General features: G+C 50.4%; 1 protein-coding gene across 1 annotated transcript in view; it reads right to left on the bottom strand.

Annotated features, from left to right (window-relative positions):
* The window catches only part of si:dkey-178k16.1 (band 4.1-like protein 1), a 44,358-nt gene that overhangs the window by 13,027 nt on the left and 14,926 nt on the right, over positions 1-16,405 (bottom strand). Inside the window, exons 4-12 of the mRNA XM_056598327.1 lie at positions 10,387-10,491; positions 9,248-9,290; positions 8,740-8,815; positions 7,380-7,598; positions 5,694-5,781; positions 4,556-4,708; positions 3,340-3,437; positions 2,364-2,539; positions 676-902 (exon numbers count right to left, since the gene is read on the bottom strand). Of these exons, the coding sequence (XP_056454302.1) occupies positions 676-902; positions 2,364-2,539; positions 3,340-3,437; positions 4,556-4,708; positions 5,694-5,781; positions 7,380-7,598; positions 8,740-8,815; positions 9,248-9,290; positions 10,387-10,491 (1,185 nt within the window). The remainder of the gene's footprint in view (positions 1-675; positions 903-2,363; positions 2,540-3,339; positions 3,438-4,555; positions 4,709-5,693; positions 5,782-7,379; positions 7,599-8,739; positions 8,816-9,247; positions 9,291-10,386; positions 10,492-16,405) is intronic.

Raw genomic sequence — 16,405 nt, 5'->3', positions numbered from 1 at the left:
ATTCCCTATTCACTCACTCACTATTCCCTATATAGTGTTCATGATATTGTGCACTATATAGGGAACGAAAAAACGAGAATTAGGACACTACGCTGTCGCACTAACATTTCTAAACGTCATTTGTGTCAGTAAATACGGCGGGTATTTGTGTGACGCAGACAGGTGCGCCCACATCATGTAAACAAACCGGGCGCTCACGAGGAAAGCTGGAGGGTGTATTGATGTTGAATGTTACACTTCCTTGAAGCTTTTTCTAATTCATTTTGAATGTTAAATTCTCTATGTTAAATCCCAAATAAATGGTTGCCATTTCTAAACGAAAGCCGGAGACTCCATCATTAAATGTATTCGTTTTTCGCGGTTATTCAGCTTCTTCTTCTCCTCCGGAAAAACACGACCGCATTGCATTGTGGTATACGGGAGTAACATGTAGGGAACTTTGTATGTACACTCAAATATTGGGTATTTTAAGTCCACTGTATAGTGCGTGAAATTAACCACTGAGAATTCGAACACCACTACAAAATGGCGAGCACCCTATATAGTGCACTATAGCCGTGATAGGGAACGATTTCGAACACAGCTTATGTGTTCAGAGAGACTGAATGTGTTCAGAGCGATCCACACCATCGAAGCCCCAGGTGAGACGTCTTCCCCCGGCCCCCCGTCCTGTACCTTGTACTCCAGGGCCCGGTTGGCCTGCGGACCCCCGTCCAGGTCCCCGGGGGACTCCAGGCCCTGGCCCTGGTACGGGTACTGCTGGTCCTGGTCCTGGTAGTGGTACTGCTCCTGGTCCAGGTCCAGACTGCCCTCCTGGTCCAGGTCCTCTCTGGACATGAACTGGGTCCGGTCGCTGGAGCTCCGCTGGGACAGCTGGTCCATGCTGTCACCCAGGGCTGAGGCTGAGGAGGAGGAAGAGGAGGAAGAGGAGGAGAGGGGGGAGGAGGAGGAAAATGGAGTAGGAGGGGAAGAGAGAGAGAGAGAGAGAGGGAGAAAGAGGAAGGTGAGAAAGAGGAAGGTGAGAAAGAGGAAGAGGAGAGAGAGGAGAAGGTGAAAGAGGAGAAAGAGAGAGAGAGAAGGCTTTTATAAATTATTCCTGACGCATGTATTTATAATTCGTCATTATCGAGTCCCCCCTGGCCACAGACATAACACCTTCAAGAAGCCACCTGGGTTGTACTGCACAACCAGGTTCTGGGGAACGCGTCTACTGCTTCAGCAGCAGTAATGGGGCTGGGGCTCAGCCCAAAGAGAGGAAGCCGGGCAGGTCAGCTGCCCCTTGATGACCTCTGGAGAGGGTTCAAGGGGTCAAAGGCGTGGCTTTGAACTCTCGTCCAATCAGATTCCATTGTTTTATGATAACATAAGGAACTTTTGTCCCAATGCTATTAGCATCCTTAGCAAAACATTTGTTTTTCATCCAGAATGCACTTAAGCGTATTGCCCTGTTATTATTGCGATGTCTGTTAACATGAGCCCTGTCATTGACTGTTGTATATCTATTGATGGACAATAAAGTTTGATAATATAATGATCAAATATTGTCGCCCCATTGTGAAGTACTTTTATAAGGTTCATTGCTGAAAGTGCAGTATATACAACACGAATCTCAGTGAATTGGGAAGATATATTACAGGATGCAAATTGCTCCAGAAATATCCCAGTGGAATGTTAAATAAAGATATGATATGACATGATATGGACAGATCTGCATATGGGATGCGTATTGAATTTAGCTGACTGATTGATTCTGTGTGCCCTCGCTTTGATCCCAAACCACTAAGAAGTTCTTTGGTGCCATGTTCTGCACATCAAATACTCTGTTAATGTCATATTCAGAGTGAGATGTGGCGTCCTCCATGAATAAAAATGCAATTTTAATCAAAGCAGTCATGAGGAATATATCTATTTCTAAAAGCACCGGGAAAAACTTAGGACTACATTTAGAAATAAAAAAATATATTTCCACCTTGCAGATGCTTTTATCTTACGGTTAAAAACACTCTTTAGAAGGAGCCCGTACAGGTGAGGCTCAGGCCTAAAAAAAAAAAAAAGTTTGGTTCCTGTTGGTTGTCAGTTGAGGTCATCATGGGTAGCTAGGGAATTTTTTATTTTTTTATTTTTTTATTTTTTCAGCGGCAGCGAATGATAGGTAGGTTGTTTTCATTTAAAAACGAGAAAATCCGCTCATCCTTGTACAGAATGAAGAGGTGCTGTACCAAAACGTAATTATAGTTTGCATCAAAAAAAAAAAAATCTTTTCAATTTTTTTTTTTTTTAAAGCTCATAAAGTAATTTGGGTCGCACATAAATTGACAGGGTCGGTCGGAAACATGAACCCCCCCCCCCCCCGCCCGACTCACCTCCGTCCAGGCCGCGGGGCAGCTGGTATCTCTTGCTGACGGAGCGGTCGAACTGCGGCGCGGGCCGGTCGATGAGCGCGCTGGCCTGCCGGGTCTGCGCCTGGGTGCGCCCGCTGTACCGGAACTTTGAGCCGATCACCAGGAAGCCCTTTGGCGGGGGCTCGGGGGACACCAGCCTGCACGGGGAGGGGCGCGGCAGACAAATGGTGTGTTCCAGATGCCTCGTGCACCACCCGCACCAGTTGATGTTGTGACGTCATTCCCTGGCTTGTAGCATTCCCGTTTGTCTTTGTGAGTCATTAGCTAGTCTCTGGTTTTGCTTAACCCCTTTAGAAAACCAGCTCGAAAACAAACAACACAACTTTACATTGTATTGCACGCACAGCAAGACCGTGCAATGCATAAACTGGTGACCGGATTGAAGTAGCAATGTAACAAGTGTGTAAGAGGATTTAAAATCGACATCAAAATGACCAACGTGGTACAAATACAAAGAAAATACATCTCTATACGGGCGCAGCCTCACTGAACTCGGTATACTCTCAGAATGCCGAGTGGGACCAACAAAAAGGGGACGTTCTTCCGTGAAATGCCGCAAGAAAGCTGGGAGATTTCCCACTTTGCAACTCGTGCGGGTGGTATACGAGGCATCTGGAACACACCAAAAATGTCCTTAATCCTGCCAAGGAGTTGTATCCTTAGTAGCTCCTCCTTTATTTGCATCCCATAATAGGTGGGAGGCACCGGCAGTGAAAACAAACCCACTTGGCGAGGGGAAGAGGCGACATTAGCATTGCCCGCGCGTGAGCCTCGTTTAATCACCGTCTCCGCAAGGTCAGCGGGGCTGTGCCAAGACGTTGTGTGTGTGTTTGGTGCGGCGCAGTGAAGCATGCAAGGTGTGTGCGCGCACGTTGGTGTGTGTGTGCGCGAGCGTGTGTGTGTGTCCGTCTGCCTTCTGAAGGGTCCCAGGTCCTACCTGAAGAAGGTGTGGTTCTCAATGCAGACCTTCCACAGGCGCTTGGACGCTCTGTGGTGTGGCAGCTTGAAGCCTATGGTGCTCTCAAACTGTTCGTACTGCGTGGGGGTGGTGAGGGTGTGGGGGGGGGGGGGGTGAGGGTGGTGGTGGTGGTGGTGGAGGGGTCGAGGAAAGAAGCGGAGGTGGTGGGACAGGGGGCGATGAATTAGAATGGGGGGTGGAGGTGATGGAGGGCAGGGTTGGGGGAGGAGGGGGTGAGAGTGCACACGCAGTTGGATGTGAATCGGGTTTGCACCGCTTTGAAAAAACTTCACGTTCATGTCTTTTCTTTTGCGCTGTACTTTATTAAGCTCTCCATCCCTGGCTGAGTCACATTGAACTGCAATATATCAGCCTTCACCGCATCACAGATCCAATAATGCCACACAGCTCCTTAATCAACGGGCTGATGTGAAACCACCGACGCAATCCGTTCCCTTCTTGTTCGTTCTTTCTCGTTCGCTCCCTTTCTCCCTTTTCTCTTCCCTCCCACATTTCTATTGATCCTTCCTTCCATCTTTTGTCCTTTCTTTCTTTCCTTCCCCATTTTACTTCACAGCCTGATCCTAATACGGCTCTCTAGTGAATAGACCTGGCTTAATATTTGATATTAACATGGCGATGGCAGTATAACAAGAGCACGGTGCCCGCCAGCCGTACCCACTGTTAACGGCGGGAGATGAGGGCTAGAAATACGGCAGCAATATCAAACCGCTTTATCCCGGGAGAGGGAGCCAGTCGGGGCGACGCTCCTGTGATAAGGACATATCTCTCACGCTTTCAAGACGGCGCGACGGAGCGGCAGGCAGCCCTCTTTGTCTGGCTGAACACAGAACTGACAATTATTCATCTGGTTAACAATGGAAACCTACCTGGCTGTCAGCCCGGCTCCCTCAGCCGTCAGTAAAGAAACGTCAACCTCCACAGGAAATTAACTTTAACAAGTCGATCGCTGGCTTGTGTCACGACACGAGCCGAAGAGTTAAACTTTGACGACGTTATGACCAAATATAAAAGAGGGGGCGGGGTCACGATCATACTTTCTTCGCTAGCTTTGTTTACGTTTGGGCGACCGTCAGAAGGCTTTGATTGTCGGACTAGCGCTATCGATGCGAACGAGGCCGAGCGGACGTGGTAGTGAGGCCGCCCAACGAACGCATCACACCGCAGCGCTCACCTCTCCCGGGCGGATCTTGATGTAGAAGTTGCTGCGCTTGTACGAGATCTTCAGGATCTTGGGCCAGGCGAAGCGGTTGATGCGGAGCCGGTCCCGGTAGATCAGCAGGCCGTTGGCGCTCACGCCCAGCATGATGTCGATGCCCTCTGAGTCCTGAGAACATCAGAAACACGAGTCAGACGCAGAGCGCACTTCAGCACCTCAGATGTGGACTTCAGATCGGTACCGGGACGAACACCGATGCTTGGCCACGTTATACAATGTTTATGATGCGTTACATCGTAGTGTTTGTAGCTCATGGAGATTTGTGATCCCCGTCCCTAGATGTTTCAGTTTTTTTATCAGAATCCTAAAGTACCCACAGTTTGATGTTTAGTTTAAATTGAACTTAAACTGCTTCTGCTCATTAGGCTAGCGTCTGTCCGTTATGGGAACAGATGCCCTCTCCTAACATCCCTGGACGGAGGGATCCCACCTACTGCACGTCTTCTCAAAGGTTACACCTCGCAGATTACAGGACTTTTTTCCTCGCTGCTTAAGGTGTTAAGGTTAAGAGGGTGTCATAACTGTGGCCTATGAAGCTCTTTGAGACAGTGAGTGTGATACAATTTAATTGGACTTCACAATTGATAGTAGGGCTGAACGATTAATGAAATTCAAACCGACATCGCGATGTAATAGAACGCGGTAGACAAATCGCAAAGGCTGCGAAAAAAAAAGAAACTTTTTTTTAAACTTTTTTTGGGGGGGGGGGGGGGGTCTACTGTTACTGACTGTACAGTAATATTCAAAGATTTTTTTTCATTTATTAATTCAATAGTTAAATTAAGATGTTATAATATGAATTCAAGCATCAATTCTTCTCAACACATAGGCCTGGCCTAAAGGGAAGAGCTGTTTATATGTTGAATGCTTCCAATGTCATGTTGGTCAGACTATAGAAAGATGTAGTGACTGGAATAATGCAGAACATAAGGAACTTTAAAAAGAAAAGTCGCGTACTAAATCGCAATCGCAATATTGCTCGAAATACGATGAAATTATTCGATTATTTCATCAATAGTTCAAAACATCAATAGACGCATGGAGTCCTGCTAACAGGTAGGAACACAGGGTTGGACAGGCCGTATCTCCGCACCTTGGCGTGGTGGAGGTCGACGCCGTACATGGACAGCTTCTTGGCGTTCTCCAGGAAGTTCATCTCAGCCTCAGCCGGGCTCATGCCCCTGAAAACACAAACATCCCATAATGTCTCGTTAGTCAGCAAAGCAAAGCATTCCCGTCACAGCTCTTCACATCTCGCAAAGTTGATTCTAACGTTATTTTATCTTAATGCCATTTCCTCGTTTAGCCGTTAAGCAGAAGATTTTAATCGACACCAACGTCAGCTGGAAGGGGTTCGACGGGCTCAGCGATGTTAACGAGCAGAGGACGGACATCGTGGATCACAGCCAGCATTGTACAGCTGGAGCCAAACCCCCTCACCACTCGACCGCCCAGCCCCCCCCCCCCTTGCCATCGCAGCACGCTCACAGATGCAGGTGAGCATGCTTAGAGATGCAGGTGAGCACGTCACATCCGATCAGACTGCGGAGCAAATGAACACGCCCTTCAGGTTGAGAACACCTCCGTGGAGAGTCCTTGTTCGGCTGTATTTAAACCCTGCTCGGGTATATCTACATTCACAAGGCCGTTGTGTATCAGGCATCGCATCTCCATCACGGATAGGATAGCACATCTATCAGTGGTCCTCGCGAGAGAGGCTTTCATATATCACACACACAGATTATAATAATATATGGTATGATATTCACACACATATTACAATGATGTATGGTATATTATAGTCATAAATGTATTACAATAGTGGACGGTGGACGATTGTGTCCATTCGTCTTACGATACCGTCGAGCACATCGATTCGTTTCTTCATGCGTGGCTCCAGTGTGATTTCTTGATTGCTGTTTGCAGTAATAACCGCACCATTGTGCACCAGATGATTCGATGACTCAGCTTTAATAATAAAAGGATTAAAACCAGCCAGGGCTGGCTCTTCTCCTCTTGAATACAGAACGCGCGATGGTGAACTGGGACTATTATGCAGCAGAATAATACCAACAAACACCCCAATGCATCTGTTCCACTTCCTACCTCAGGAATTAGGTCATTCAGCGCTGATGATTTCTACCCTCACAAACGTTGATTTGGATAAAAAGCATTTCTTCCTGCTAAAGGAATAATAATAATAACGAATAAATAATATTAACGAATAAATGCAGACGTTAAATATAACAACACCCAGCAACACAAGACTCGCCCCCTCCCACCAGCACCTCCCATCACCCTCCCTCACCCTCTCACCACCCCCCCTCACCCTCTCACCACCCTCCCTCACCCTCTCACCACCCTCCCTCACCCTCTCACCACCCTCTCACCACCCTCCCTCACCCTCTCACCACCCCCCCCTCACCCTCTCACCACCCCCCCTCACCCTCTCACCACCCTCCCTCACCCTCTCACCACCCCCCCTCACCCTCACCACCCTCCCTCACACACCCTCTCACCACCCTCCCTCACCCTCTCACCACCCTCCCCTCACCCTCTCACCACCCTCCCCTCACCCTCTCACCCCCCCCCTCACCCTCTCACCCCCTCCCCTCACCCTCTCACCACCCTCCCTCACCCTCTCACCACCCCCCCCTCACCCTCTCACCACCCCCCCCCACCCTCTCACCTGTAGTTGTGGTGCAGCTCCATCACCCTCTCACCACCCTCCCCTCACCCTCTCACCACCCTCTCACCACCCCCCCCCCCACCCTCTCACCTGTAGTTGTGGTGCAGCTCCATCACCCGCTCCTCCAGCTCCCTCGTCTGGTTGGGGGCGAAGCGGAAGTCGCTGACGTAGTCGGGGCCGTGGTCGTCGGCCTCGTAGTCGCCCAGCTCCGCCTGCACGGTGTAGGAGCCCAGCAGGGCGTGGGTGACGAAGGAGCAGGGCAGGCGCCCGGAGAGGATGTCGTCCCTCAGCTGCAGGCACAGGTAGTACCTGGACACGCCCCCGGGACACGGAGCGGGTCAAGCAGACTTAAAGGTCGTGTCGGCGACGCTGGGTGACGTCTCTTCTGTTGGTGTTTGAGGAGAGATCCCAAGCAGACAGAGCCCGCTCGCCCCTCCCTTCCGTGTTTCGTGCGTCCAGTAAAAACGATCGTGAACGCAGCGCAAAACCCCACAACACCCGCCCCCTGTCGGTGATTGGTTGGAATACTTTTTATTTTGGTTTTGAGTGGTTGGTAGTACCGTTTGTTTTTGTGTACGATCTGGGAGCATAGGCTGCCTACAGAGGCGCGTTTTTTTTGACGGCCTACTTATGGGGCGGGCAGCGAGCGGATCGTGAGGAAAGATCAGATGAATGAGATCATTTATGTTCGACCTAGAATCGCTGATACAACCTTTAATGTCCGGCCGACCGTGCAACAAGTTACATAAAGGACCGAACTTGCGTTTCCCCATACTCCAACTGTGCTAATAATATATTGACCACACAACACAGAACATAATAACAGATTAGTGCAAAAAGACAACAACAAATGAACGCAGCAGATACATACAGAAAATGCGTACATTAGAAAGAATATAATATTCACAGTGTTATGAGGAAGTTGTTGATGCTCAAATAAAGGTGCATATAGTAAAGGTACAATATAGTAAAGTGCAAAAAGCGCAGAATAGCAGCATGGAGATACAGTTCTACATTATTGTGCATAGAAGTTGTTGTGCGTTTGAAGAGCATAGCATAGAATGTTCTAGAATAATCTATGCAGGGGGGGGGCTTCCTTCCTACGGTAGCGCTGTCTTCCGCCGGTTGATGTCTCCCTGCCTGGTGTACTTGCGTGCGTTTCATTGTTCTTATTGTGCGTGTGCAAGAAGGACCGCTTTGTAAACGTCGTCTTAGAAAAAGGGCTCTCCAAATAAAAGGCTGAATCCGGAATGGTGAATTAATTAACTTAATAATGGGTTGAAATAATTTAGTGTAGCTGGTTTTTTGCTGTCGCTGATTTGTTTAATATTTAAGCCTCGCTGGTCCAAGAGCACTAAATCACCGTGCACAGTTTTTAACAATTAAATTATCGAGCTAATGATCGTCATAAAACATGAATACGGTTAAACCCCGGTTTTTAATGACCTACCGCGTGATGTCCTCGATCAGGATGGAGGGGTCCGCGGGGTAGAACTTGACTGAGAAGCCCAGCCGCCAGGACCCGACTGTCGGAACACAAACCCACACGTTTAGAGCCGCTTTGTCTTTACAATGTGTGTACGCAGGCGACAGACTGTGTGCGTGTGTGTCTGTGTGTGTGTTTGTGAGTGTGCGAGCATGAGTTGTGTCTGTTTGTGTGCCTGCGTGCCTCAGTGAGTGCACGTAATATACCATGTGTGTGTGTTTTTGTGTGATTTATTGCCTGTTTGTCTGTGGGTGTGGATGTGTGCAAGCAGGACTGTGTTTTTGTGAATGTATGTGTGTGCATACGTGTGTGTGTGTGTGTGTGTGTGTGTGTGTGTGTGTGTGTGTGTGTGTGTGTGTGTGTGTGTGTGTGTGTGTGTGTGTGTGTGTGTGTGTGTGTGTGTGTGTGTGCGTGCGTGCGTGCGTGCGTGCGTGCGTGCGTGTGTGTGTGTGCGCATCGCTGCACCACTCACCCCGGAGTTGTTTCTTAATCTCCTTGGAGGGATCCAGCCAGTTCTGACCCAGGAGAAAGAGCAAAGCACACACCTGAGTCCAGCCATCCCCAGCCTCCTTCCTCACAGTGCCCCTCAGTCCTGCCCTCCTCATCCTCACCCCCCCCCCCCACATACACACGAAGGCTCCACTCCAGAGCCAGGTGGGTTCGCACCACAGTGGACAGAGTGGTTGCGTCCCCTTCTATAGGAAGAGCTTCATTATCCCGGGCTGAGACGCAGGACGTTCCGCTGCTATCTCAGGCTCCGTGTGGAGCACGTTCCCCCCACCGCGGGCTCCCTCCCTCCCACGCCGCGCTGCCGTCAGCATGCGAAGCCTCTCCTGCATTAAAACAGCTCCATCTCCCTCCCAGTCCTCGTGAAAAGGTTACAGGCCCGCGGGGGCGAGCGCGCTCTGCTTAAGGAGTGCAGGCGGTGGGTTTATTACCGGGCCTGTATCTTAGGGTGACAGGCGAGGACTTGCGCTAATCTTAACGGTAGCTTGATATTTGAAAGTATCTCTGAAAAGGGAGTCGGGCCAACGCAAATAAATTCAGGGAACGGCTGCAGGCTGGAGGCCAGAGGTTTAAGTTTCCGGGGAACTGGCGAGACATTGATATTCTGGTGGGAGTCTTAATGCGTCTATGGAATGGTTAATCCCTGTCCCAAATGTGCTTCACCATAAATGGCAAAGTGGTACTTTAGCATTGCATTAGGCATTAAGCGCATTAAGTGTTAATTATTCGAATACCGCAAGGAAATGTATAGCGTAATAGATCACTTGTGACTCGGAAGTACTCTAAATTGACTGCTCACCTAGTTGAAGTTTAATTTACTTCCCAGCTTTTGCTTTGTAGCAAGAAATTAACATGAAATTAACAATGTTACCTGAAATGACTTGTACGTTTGTGTGTATGTGCATGTGCGTGTGTGTGTGTGTGTGTGAAAATGTGTGAGTGTGGGTGTGTGTGTGTGATTGTTGTTGCGTCACCTTGGCGTTGTCTGTGTGTGTGTGTGTGTGTGTGTGTGTGTGTGTGTGTGTGTGTGTGTGTGTGTGTGTGTGTGTGTGTGTGTGTGTGTGTGTGTGTGTGTGTGTGTGTGTGTGTGTGTGCGTGCGTCACCTTGGTGTTGTCTGTGTCCTGGTACATCAGGCCGAAGTAGTCCCGCTCCAGAAGGTTCAGATGACCACACACCATGTCCAGCAGCATCTGGCCCTTGGCAAACTTCTGTCTCACACACACACACACACACACACACACACACACACACACACACACACACACACACACACACACACACACACACACACACACACACACACACACACACACACACACACACACACACACACACACACACACACACACAGGTTGTAATGAACACACCTTGTCCCTCTCCCACACCACCTATATGACATTTATCTACTGTATATCATTTAAACTATCTTTAAAAGAATATGTATATTACTATTTCATATGTTTTTTGCGTATTCAAATATCAGACATACATGCAACATCATGAAATCCTAATCCAGTCAGCAAATGGGTGCATGCGGCCCACGGCTGAGTTGGTTAAGCTATCTCTGTAGCAGAAGGGATTTCACATGCATTCACAGCCCGGCTGTTTAACAGACCACACCTTGTTTCAGTCTAGCCTGCGAGCACTCAGATACGGGAGCTCTGTGGGCTGTTACTTTGGCCCTGGCGCACACACACACACACACACATGCAGAAGCACGCACAAACACACACACACACACACACGGCCAGAGACAAACGGCACGCTCATCTCCAAGGGAAACCTGGCTCCTGTGGTGACAAACCGACCAAGCAGCTGTTACCATGGAAACAGAAGTAATAGTCTCTCTCTCTCTCTCTCTCTCTCTCTCTCTCTCTCTCTCTCCCTCTCCCTCTCCCTCTCCCGCCCTCCCTCTACATCCATTTCTTTCCCTCTCTCTTCCTCGATCTCCACTCCTCTCCTCTCCCTCTTCCTTTTCCTCTTCCTCTCTCTCCATCCCTTTCTTTCCTTCTATCCATCCCTCTCTCTTCCTCCCTCTCCTTCCTCTTCCTCTCCCTCCCTCTCACTCTCCCCCCTCTCCCTCTTCCTCTTCCTCCCTCTCCCATCCTCTCCTCCTCCTCCCTCTCTCCTCCCCCTCTCTCCTCCCTCGCCTCTCCCTCCCTCTCCCTCCCTCTCCATCCCTTTCTCTCCCTCTATTTATCCCTCTCTCTTCCTCCCTCTCTCCTCCTCTTCTCTCTCCTCCTCCTCCCTCTCTCCTCCTCCTCCCTCTCTCCTCCTCTTCCCTCTCTCCTCCTCCTCTCTCTCTCCTCCTCCTCTCTCTCTCCTCCTCCTCTATCTCTCCTCCTCCTCCTCCTCCCTCTCTCCTCCTCTTCTCTCCTCCTCCCTCTCTCCTCCTCCTCTCTCCTCCTCTCTCCTCCCTCTCTCCTCCTCCTCCTCCCTCTCTCCTCCTCCTCCTCTTCTCTCCTCCTCCTCCTCCCTCTCTCCTCCTCCCTCTCTCCTCCTCCTCCTCCTCCTCCTCTTCTCTCCTCCTCCTCCTCCCTCTCTCCTCCTCCTCCTCCTCCCTCTCTCCTCCTCCTCCTCTCTCCTCCTCTCTCCTCCTCCTCCTCCCTCTCTCCTCCTCCTCCTCCTCCCTCTCCCTCCCTCCCTGTTGGGCGATGCTGCTTTGTTCAGCTCCGCGGGTTCGTCAGCGCCCTGGTAACGTTCTGAAAGGCTAACGCAGTAATGGGTAAACACGGCGGACCCCTTCCTTTCATCAGACCCAGAGCTGCCTGCGCGTTGTGCCGGGGCCAGGCTGACGTTCCGCCGCGGCCCCGGTCAAAAGGCTGATTAACAGACAGACACGCCTCTGCTGGGAGGAGAGGGCTGCTCTTTTTTAAATGAGAACCCGGTGGATTTCCACCGGGTTTGTTTTGTTTTGATTTCCACCGGGTTAGTCATCGAATTTTGTTTTCTTCTTTGTCGGGCCGTTTCTGTTAAGGACAGGCTCGGAGCCGGGTCGATCCATGCGTGGGAGGGATGTAGTTGGTGGTTGTAATGGGGACTATCCTCCATCACCAGATCAACACCGCTAGCTGTGATGAACACACGCCCTAAGCCCAGAGCACACTGCGGTGTGGACCGACTTAGGTTCTTACATGTTCACACAGACCTGAGTCGTCTCCGGAGAGAGACGATAAATACAGCTCAGCACTATGTGTGCCTCGCGCCGTTAAAAACAACACAACTGTGTTCCTTCCTGGGTCGCACTACTAGGAAGTGAAATCCACCCACTTTGGGCTTTAACCCATGGGTTTGGGGCTCGAAATGGGTCGCGATCCAGTCTGAGGCGGTTGGACCACACACTGCACCGGAACCGTCAGCCCCGGAATCTAAAAGGATCGTTTCCGCGGTGTGAGGTCGGGTCCCATGACTGCGAAATTCGTCTTTTGGCTCCCGAGAAAGTGGAACACACCAACAATGGAGGTACTGTAGGTTCCCCCCCAGGCTTGACACCAGATTGTTGGGGGCCTGTTCATGACAGTGAGTTGTGAGACCCAGTTGGCTCCAATCACGTTAGCACCCCGCCAAGAGCTGCAGGCTCGACAGCCAGATTGAGCTAGCATCTATCTTAGCTAGCTTAACCCTCCAATGTGGACCTTTCCTCCCGTCTGGATTCACAATATCTCACAGGATCAAACGTTACCCCTCATTACCACACGGTAGCTCACATTATCTCACATAAACTCGCATTACCTTGTATTATATTACCTGATCTGATAACATATATCATTAACTCACGTGAACTCATATATCATGCATCACCCCATATTATCTCGACTCACATAACCATATATTACCTCAAGTTTCCTCAGATTACATCACATTACCTCACATTTCTTGCGTTACCTCTCATGAACTCCTATAAATCAACATTATCCCATCTTACTTCACTTTTGAGTACTTTATATCTACTACACTTTAAAAGCTGGAACCAATTAGACCGTTTCAGAATTGTAATGTCTTTGTCACTACAGCCCTATTCTAAAACGTTGCGTCACAGCGCTCCTATTACATTGTTGTACCCTAATACATTCATATCTATAATAACATATATATATAGCCGAACATATTATATAGATATATAATGTTTATATCATTTAATTATATATTACTGAAGTCAGAATAAGAAGTCTTGAGCCCTGCCGGGAGAACGACTTCAATTCATCCAAGACTGAATACCGTAATCACAGCGGGAGACGAACCGAACGAACCGAACAATCCACACATGATTTCCGACTTGAACCGATGCGTGTGTGCGTGTGCGTGTGTGTGTGTGTAAGTACAATCCGACTGACACCCTCCTCTCATTCAAATGAATCAGAGTGAACGATGCGCCCCAGCTCAGGGAACACTTGTAGCAGCACCTGGCGACCTGATGGATGAACCCTCTACGCTTCACGGAGAGACGGGAGCGAAGGAACAGAAAGCCGGCGCTGCAGAGCGAGGCCGCCGAAGACGAGGAAACCAAAAGGAGCGGTTTTCTCCGAACAACGGTGATCGCCCCTGGGCTCCAATCATCAGTTAAGCTTAACGCAATAAATCCGGATGAGTACTGTTGCCGACGGCGACCGGCCATCCCGACAGGAGACAGGAGCTGCAGGAAGGATCCCACTCTGGAGAGACGGGGGGGAGGCAGCAGCAGCATCAGTATGCAGTGAAGGAAACGTCAGTCTGCCGTGTGGATATCACGGTCAGACGGAGTGCAGGCGGTGACGATGTGGGAACAACAAGGCCCTCGCGAACGAGCACTCTGATGCCTGTCACAAACGCCCTGGCTCAAAGGCGTTGGGCATAAGGGTACCGTTTATCACAATGATCTCTATCTATTGACAAGGATTTACATAAATCAGAAGAAAACGTAAAGTAAAGACAGTCATGCACGTCGGCATGACACATGTTATTCATAACGAAGAAAGCATTGTGATCCAGAGCAGACCACAGAGAGCCCGAATGAGGCCAGATGTTTAACATAAGATCAGCTGAACACGTAGGTTCCCACGCTCCCCTCGTCTTGCAGAGAACGGGAGGAACACAACAGGAGGAACACAACGGGAGGAACACAACGGGAGGAACACAACAGGAGGAACACAACGGGAGGAACACAACGGCCTTCAGGATTAGTTCCATTCTTTCTTCGCTTGGAGGCAAATTGTTGTGTTTGTATCGGTCTATGTTGTGGTAAGGTTGTGTGTCTGCGCTGGTATCCATCTGATATGAATGCAAGGTGGTTTGCGTCTGCGAGTGAGTGTGAGTGTGAGTGCGTGTGTGTGTGTGTGTGTGTGTGTGTGCATTAGCTTCTGTGAGTGTGGGTGCCCTGTTGTAAAGTTCTCACATAAACGTTAATGCTTGAGGTTAGAGACAGGGCCATATTAATGCAACATCCTCCATCGATGTCCATAAATCCAACAGCCAGGGATAGATAGACGGTAAAAACGTCAAAAAAAATTCACTACAATGTAAGAGCCCAGTTAATATCAGAAACCATCTATTTAAAGACACACCCGTGTGGTGTGTCCTGTTAACGAACCCACCTACAGAAGCAGTGTCGATTCCTTCTTGTGCTCCCTAGCCTTCGCCACCACCTGCCTTCCATCCTTCCTTGCACCCTTCCTCCCTTCATTGCAGGCCGACCGTCGACTGTATGGATTAGCCATTAAACCGGTCGATACCTCTGAAGTCACAGCCCCCCGGGGGGGGGGGGGGGGGTGCACGCGGAGCCATGCCTGCGTGTGAGTGCCTGTTGACGTGCACGAGAAAATACGTGCGCGGCTCGTGTATATGTGTATGCCCCAGGCCCCCCCCCCGCCCGCTTGCCCCTGCACGTTTCAGCTGGGAGGTTGCCAGATTGGCGGTAAGCCATGAAAAAGAGGAGGCTGGTGATGAAGGCCGGGTGGGAGTAAAGTGGGGGGCATGGGGGGGGGGGGGGGCAATCGGCACGGCCCGCAGCCGCCAGAGTGCTGAAGGGGGCGTCGACGTCAGTGAGATCCATGACCCGGTTGCGGTTCCCTCCTAGGTCCTCCCAGCCGGAGAGGAAGCACTCAGCGGCCACCGCAGGCCCCGCCCCCGGCATTATGGCGCCCTGCTCCAGAGGAAACGAGCGTCCATCTTTGGTCGGGAAGGATCTCATCCCTCCGAAGGGAGGGGGAGGGGTCACAGGTCACAGGTCGTAGGTCGTAGGCGATCTTGAATGGAAGTCGTTGGACAGCAAATTGTTTTGATTTCTGCAAACACCGCGACGGCTCTGCCACCCCTACCCCACACCCCCCCCCCCCCTCCCCCTCCGCTGCATCACCTCAGCCTCCCCTTCCCCCCATCCCCACCCCCCCCCGCTGCATCACCTCAGCCTCCCCTTCCCCCCCACCCCCCCCCCCCCCCCCCCTCCGCTGCATCACCTCAGCCTCCCCTTCCCCCCACCCCCACCCTCCCTCATTGCCCCGTTCTCCTCCCCCAGCTCCCCCTCGCCACAGCGCAGCGCTGCTATAGTCGAGTCAGCAGCCGCTGGAGATGTGAGCGTGGTAGCACCTTAGCAGGGTAGAAAGTTAGCGCATTAGCGCGCTAGAAAGTTAGCATGTTAGCATGCTAGGAAGTTAGCGTGATAGCACATTAGCGTGGTGGAACGTCAGCGCATTAGCACACACAGCGAAAATAGCTAACATTAGTACTAACGTTAGCATGGTGACGTTAGTAATAACGTTTGCGTGGTAACACGTTAGCGTGGTAGCACATTAGAGCATTAGCATGGTAGCACGTTAGCACATTACAGTGGTAACACGTTAGCGCACAGAGACAGAGCAGTCCTGCTGAGTCAGGCGCTGTTCCAACTCAAACCCTTGCATCATTCCCGAGTGGGGAAAAACGTTTTCCAGGAATGGATTTTCCTTTTCCCTGTATCAGAGCCGCCCCCCAGCTGAGCTGACACATGCATTCCCCACGCCTGTGATCTAACAGTGGGCTCTTGGTTTTGGCAGCCCTTGAAAAAGAGCCAGCTAACAGACGAATTGGCCTATTCGGTTTTTGCCCTGATTCATTTAATATCATATTGATAATTAAGAGGAGTTATTCAAAAGTAATGAAGGCCGGGTT

This window comes from Gadus chalcogrammus, chromosome 1 (genome assembly GCF_026213295.1).
Source record: "Gadus chalcogrammus isolate NIFS_2021 chromosome 1, NIFS_Gcha_1.0, whole genome shotgun sequence".
Lineage (NCBI taxonomy): Eukaryota > Metazoa > Chordata > Actinopteri > Gadiformes > Gadidae > Gadus > Gadus chalcogrammus.
This window is presented reverse-complemented; position numbering and strand designations above follow the sequence as displayed.